General features: G+C 30.9%; 1 protein-coding gene across 1 annotated transcript; it reads left to right on the top strand.

The window, feature by feature from the left end:
• The first annotated feature begins 5872 nt into the window (after positions 1–5872).
• Positions 5873–6265, top strand: LOC111984019 (proline-rich extensin-like protein EPR1). Its single transcript, XM_024015653.1, has one exon. The coding sequence runs from the start codon at positions 5873–5875 to the stop codon at positions 6263–6265; it is 393 nt and encodes a 130-aa protein (XP_023871421.1).
• The last annotated feature ends 780 nt before the right edge of the window (positions 6266–7045 follow it).

The following is a 7045-nucleotide window of genomic DNA, read 5'->3' as shown; positions in this document are numbered from 1 at the left end:
GAGATTTTTTTTTTTTTCTCTTTTAGCAAGGTACTACAACATATATAAATAGATATTTGGTTTGAGTAATACTAGTGACACTAGCACTTTTAGTACATAACTTTTACATGATGTCTCATCGACTCATTAACGATTAAAAAAAAAAAGTAATTATGACATTCTTTTATTATGTTGTTGATATCTTTCATTTTTTGGTTAAAAAGAAAATTATGTTGTTGATATCAATTAATAACATTCATTGTTATATTAGTTTAAAGTGACTATAAAGTAAAATTTGTAATAATTAACTTTTTCATATTTCAATCATTTTTCTGGTTATTTGAAATAGAATTCTTAATTTAACCATATCCAATATGTTTGAAGTTATCTGCTAGAAACGTAACTCTTGTTTTCACTAAACTAGTTCACGGTGATCATTTGATGCACCCACCCCTACGAGAGGCTTGATAGAAGTTGGGCAATCTCTTGATTTTGCTTTAACGTTGACAACAAACTAGGGCATGTGCTTTACTAGATTCATAAATAACCATATATTATAAATCTTTTAGGTGGAATCCAGGCTCTGTTTGTTTAAAGTGATACTGACGCCAAGTATTACTATCAACCAATCTTGTCATTTTTTTATAATGTTTTGTTTTGTCTAGGTCGAACCCTGTTGAGATTTGGTAAACAGGATGGATGAAGATCGATTATTATGTCATCATTGTAGTACGGAATGTGAATTATCTTGAGCAAATCTCCACGAAGCAAAAAAACAATGAATTATCTTGAGCCCGTTGTTAATGTTTTTAAAGAGCAAACACATCGGTAAAGGGGAATATATATTTTAGATAGCTCACTGCTTTAAATTAGAAAAATGATATCATGCTTAGCAGTTACACAGAAAGCAACACTGCAATAACTAATGACACGAGTAAGCTCATTCCTAATGATCAACCCATAGAACATGACACATAAGGAAAAAAAAAAAAAAAAAAAAAAAAAAAAAAAACGGAGGAAATTTAGGCCTTTTCTAGTTGTTCAAACGTCAACCAAGAAGAAACTTAAGAGGGAGATCATCATTAAGCTACCCCTCTTTCAATAAGCTAAACTTTGACTATGACTTCAACGGTTCTACCTTATGTGCAAAAGAGCTTTTACAAATTATAAAATAATTATAAACTTGAGAAGGATCTAAAAAATAAAAAATAGGAATAAAAATACAAGTAAAAAATAGTATAGAGACATGTACCAAATACAAAGAAGAGAGGGCAAATATAAAACCTAGGCATGGCAAATTGGTAATCAAATACCACTCGAACACACCAAACTTAATACCGTCGCACACTGAAAAATTAAAAGAATCCAAACTAATAACAATTAAGCAACGACTTTGAGGTTATGTTCAAGCCATGTCAAAAATCTCTACCTTGACCCTTGAATTAGATTGAGCATCACAAACAAAACTTCTATTTACACTTTCACCAAAGCCCTTGAGGGTTAACTCAAACTATAAACACCAATCAAATTCAAGTAGTACCTGAACTTGTGCAAAGGAGTTGATTTAGTCGTCAAGCATCTCAATTGGATTACCTACATTCTTAATCTACTAAGAATAATATCTCTCTAATCAACAATTTTTTGAACAAAGTGACAGTGAACGTTAATTTCCTAGTTTGAGAGTGATAGAATTGGTTTTACTCCAGATGTATATCACTCTGACTATCATATACTCCCTCCGTCTCACTTTTTTTGTCCTCAATTCCATTTTGAGATGTCTCAAAATATTGTCCTGTTTCTAAAAGTAAAAGTCATTAATTTACTAATTCAATTTTTTGATAAAATTTTTTAAGGGTAATTTTGGAAACTTATACATTTTTAAGAGGTAGACATGACAATAAATGATGTTTCCTTAAAAAGTTTGACTTTTCAAACAGGACAAAAAAAGTGAGATGGAGGGAGTAAAAGACACAAATGTGCTCTTGATGAATCCCAAGCAATGTAGTCTATACCATACCGGTACCAGCCATTCTAGTAACGAAATGCCAATATTTTGTACCAGTTTAAATACTGGATGTACTGGCCAATTTCAGGCAATACTGGCCGTACTGAAAAACGCTTTTATTTACTCCCTCCGTCCCATTTTTTTGTCCTCTATTCCATTTTGAGATGTCCCAAAATATTGTCCCGTTTCTAAAAATAAAAGTAATTAATTTACTAATGTTCCTATTATACCCCTATTAATTTATTAATTCAATTTTTTAATAAATTTTTTTAAGGATAATTTTGGAAACTTATACATTTTTAAAAGGTAGACAAGACAATAAATGATGTTCCCTTAAAAAGTTTTACTTTTCAAACAGGACAAAAAATTTGGGACGGAGGGAGTATTTGTTTATTTTTTAGTTTTGTAAATTTTGAATTTTTGTAAGGGTAGAATAGTAACTTATTTGCATTAACTTATTAGTATTATTTGTTTTCTTAATATGCAATGAACAATTAAGGTTTTTATTTTCTATATTGTGTTTTATTTTTTTCTTTTAATTAATGCTAAAGTCTAAAACCATGAATAATTTGTTCTGAACTGAGATAATGTTTTATGGTAAAATTTTATATTTATTATAATACACACACACACACACACACACATGTATATACACATATTTTATATAAATATAAAAAATAACTGTAAACCCGATATGATACACCGGTATTGATCGATATTGAAATATATCGTTCCACTGGTCAAACTGGTACAGCCTCCGGTACGAGATTAACTCCCTTAATCCTAAGTCTTCAATTAAACCATTTAGGAAATAGCATCCTTAATGCTTTCTATCACATCAATGTATTTAGCCTATTCGTTGATAATGCAATAATGTATTGTAGTACCAATATCCTACTCACTATTGCTTCAAGAAAAACGCTTATCTAGATCACCATGAATATATAGTCTATATGTATTGACACATCAAGGTAAGTGTATTCCGACATATTCATCTCTCTCAAAATTCAAACCTAAATCAACACTTTCCAAATGTATCTAAAGATCCATTCAGCAACTTGCCAATGATAATCTCTCCTCAAATAATTAATGCATAGAATGAATAATCATACTGATAGTCAATGAAATCTTAGGCCAATTATATACAATCGCATTCATAAATCTACCAAAAAAATCTTGCATAGGATACATGTGCCATGTATTAGCTCTCCTTATTAGTGCACAGGGATAATAAAGTGCCGACATTAAATCCTTTGCCCTCATAAATTTTATAACACGAAACTTAAAAAGATGTACCATTGATTATAAAAGTAATTAAAAAATGCATTTAATAAGTTGTTGACTTTTACAAATCATATTAATTATCACATCAATTTATAAAGGCTTTGAAGTAAATTTATAGTAACATTTTCCCATCTTAATTATTTATTGTGTATAATGACACATATTTGTAAACATATATATATATATATATTTTAATTATCCCTAACAATACTCAATTCTTTGGGATTTTTTAAAAATAGAAGAAAAATGTAAACTATATATTTTTTTTATATCTCCAAAAAAAAAAAAATTATATATATATATTTTAATTATCCCTAACAATACTCAATTCTTTGGGATTTTTTAAAAATAGAAGAAAAATGTAAACTATATATTTTTTTTATATCTCCAAAAAAAAAAAAATATATATATATATCAATCGTGCCCCAAAATTTGGGGGCCTTTCTCTAATAGGAGGCCCTAGGGAATGGACTAAATAGTCTAGGCTTAGGGCCGGCCTAATTAAAGCGAGGGACTAAATGAGTACTCACATGCTAGTCCAAATCTTCTGTCTCATCAATTGTGCTCTACTTCATGCTCCACCAATAAAATTTGGACAACTAACATTTTTCATTAAATGAGATATCTCATTAAATGAGACAGCTAGCCTCTCTTATTAAAATTAGAGTTATCTCATTTAATGAGACAGGCTAGTTGTCCAAGTTTTATTGATGGAGTATGAAGTGGAGCACAATTGATGAGATAGAAGATTGGACTCCTCACATGCTTAGTATTGGAATCCACACCAAAACACTTTAGCACATTAATAAAAAAATAAAAAAATGAGTCAAATTAATAATAATACCCTTCACTCTATTTCATGCAACCTCTTTTTTTTTTTTTTTAATTAATTGATTTAGATACATTTAATGTTTTCTAAACCATTATTATAACAAATTGTATGATCTTTAATGAGTTATGCTAACGAGTACCCTTAGGGTACTGGTTAATAATCCAGTGAAGGAAAGTTTTAATGAGAAAAAAAAAAAAAGTAATTGATATCCTGAAAGCTTTTTTCATTTTTAATAAAAGTAATGTCAAAACTTTCTTAAAATTGATTGTTAACGAGTGCCCTAAGGGCACTCGTTAGCATTTCCCATCTTTAATTTATTTCACACAATTATGATTAACATAATTTAAAAGATAATTATATTTGATTTAATTAAAGAGAATATAGTTGTCATGAATTATATAAAATTGTCTTGATGAAAGAATTTAAAAAAATATATATTTCATTCGCATTTGAGCTTGACCTACTCATCCAGAGCTTATCCTGGTATTGGTACTGTATATGAACTTGACCTGGTATTGTTGTTGTATATTGGGCCCATCCACTTATAGATTGAGGCATTGTTATATATATTGGACGTTTTAATCAATTTAATGTAATTATGATTTTTGTTCGTCTTTGTTTTACACGGTAAATTTTAAACTTAATATATATCATTGCATGGTTTAGAATTTAGAGCTTCTACATCTTTAAAATTATTATCATTTCTATTACTCCCTCCGTCTCATTTTTTTTTGTCCTGTTTGAAAAGTCAAACTTTTTAAGGGAACATCATTTATTATCTTGTTTATCATTTAAAAATGTATAAGTTTCCAAAACTACCCTTAAAAACATTTATCAAAAAATTGAATTAGTAAATTAATAGGGGTATAATAGGAACATTAGTAAATTAATGACTTTTATTTTTAGAAACAGGACAATATTTTGGGACATCTCAAAATGGAATAGAGGACAAAAAATATGGGACGGAGGTAGTATTATACATCAACCATAATATGACACCATAAGTAATTAACAGTACTGAAAAATTGGATAAGAGAAGGAAGTAATTGATTGAAGTGTAAGATCGGCAAAGACTAACTTCGCTAAGCTTATCCTAAAAACAATATGTAATCTTAAATCGAGGAATCCCACCTTAATTCACGAGCAAACCAGACCTGCACTTTCAAACCTTTTGTCCCAGTAGTCCAATTTTACGACTCAATGGGACCCAACTATGTCTATCGCATTTATGAATTATAAATGACACGCCATACCCTCGTTGGACTTCTCTTACAATTTAGGTGCTGAATCACAATGAACGACGTTAATTTCGACTGAATAGAGGACAAAAAATATGGGACGGAGGTAGTATTATACATCAACCATAATATGACACCATAAGTAATTAACAGTACTGAAAAATTGGATAAGAGAAGGAAGTAATTGATTGAAGTGTAAGATCGGCAAAGACTAACTTCGCTAAGCTTATCCTAAAAACAATATGTAATCTTAAATCGAGGAATCCCACCTTAATTCACGAGCAAACCAGACCTGCACTTTCAAACCTTTTGTCCCAGTAGTCCAATTTTACGACTCAATGGGACCCAACTATGTCTATCGCATTTATGAATTATAAATGACACGCCATACCCTCGTTGGACTTCTCTTACAATTTAGGTGCTGAATCACAATGAACGACGTTAATTTCGACACCTGTTACAGCCAATAATGGCTTAAATCAAGTATAAAAATGATGCCCATTTCTTCTTATTTTGCACCATCCTCCATCAGAAATGTCTTCCTTATACTGGCCACTGTTGTTCCTCGGAATTTTTGTTCTCGCCAGTCCAGCTTTTGCTGAATTCCGCAAGCCACTAGCTCCTCTTTACAAGCCACCTACACCTGTTCACAAACCTCCTGAAGTAGAGAAGCCAAAACCACCAATTCTACCTCCTAGAATAGTGAGACCACCACCACCAAAGGTCAAGCCACTTCCTCCTATAGTAGTGAGACCACCACCACTGCACAAGCCACCACCTCCATATGGATACTACCCAGGACACCCTCCATTGGAAAACCCATACAAGCCGCCCCAAAAAGTGACACCTCCTCCGAGTCCGAAACCATATAAGAAGCCACCTCCCCCACACTACAAGCCACCACACAAGCCCCCATCACCATTCTAAGTTATTTTATATCAAAAGAGTTTATGTATTGTATGCTAGAAATAAGGGCAGTTTCCAACTCATGTTATACATCCAGAGCGAATTAATGGAGTACTCCTAGTTCTAGGTAGTGAGAAAAGCCCATGCCGTTTCTCGGACTTTGACACTAGTTTATCCTTCTTTTAATTCCTCTAATGTAATGCAGTACTGTTAAGTGTCACCAGCAATAATGTTTTATTATATGTTATAATATATATATATATATATATATTTCTGTCTTTTTAATACTTGTCATTCTTGCTTATTGCCAAACCGCACTAGTCTCAACTCACAAGGACGTTCAGAGGTGTGCATGCTCATTAATGTATATATATATATATATATATCCAATTTTTTTTTCTTTTTTCTGAACAAACAACCATCCATTTAGTATTATTAAACTATCTATACAAAGACAAATACTTAAAATCATTATTTCTTATTGCAGTTATTTACGAAATAAGAAACTTGGTATTTCTTAAAAAAATTTCAAAATCAGCTGTGATTGAATATGAATTAATTATCGCAGCTATGTCAATTCATTTCTATAAATAATATCATAGCGTCCATAAAAAAAACTCATATTTTGGTTTTGATGATATTCATAATTGAAAATACTTGCTTAGTAATTTCTCGCTCTCTTTTCTTAGTTTTTTAAACTGAATCTCTCCTTTCTTAGTTAGGTTTAGCCGCTTAGGATTTTTCTGTGTCTTTGATGTGTGCATATGTTGCTAGGTAAGGGCAAAATTGTTTTTTTTTTGT

Source organism: Quercus suber, unplaced genomic scaffold, assembly GCF_002906115.3.
Source record: "Quercus suber isolate HL8 unplaced genomic scaffold, Cork oak 2.0 scaffold_43, whole genome shotgun sequence".
Lineage (NCBI taxonomy): Eukaryota > Viridiplantae > Streptophyta > Magnoliopsida > Fagales > Fagaceae > Quercus > Quercus suber.
Note: the sequence above shows the minus strand (reverse complement) of the source record. Positions and strands in the feature narration are given on the sequence as shown.

Excerpts from the sequence above, each read along its gene's own strand:
- LOC111984019 (XM_024015653.1), top strand. The coding sequence starts at position 5,873 with ATGTCTTCCTTATACTGGCCACTGTTGTTCCTCGGAATTTTTGTTCTC.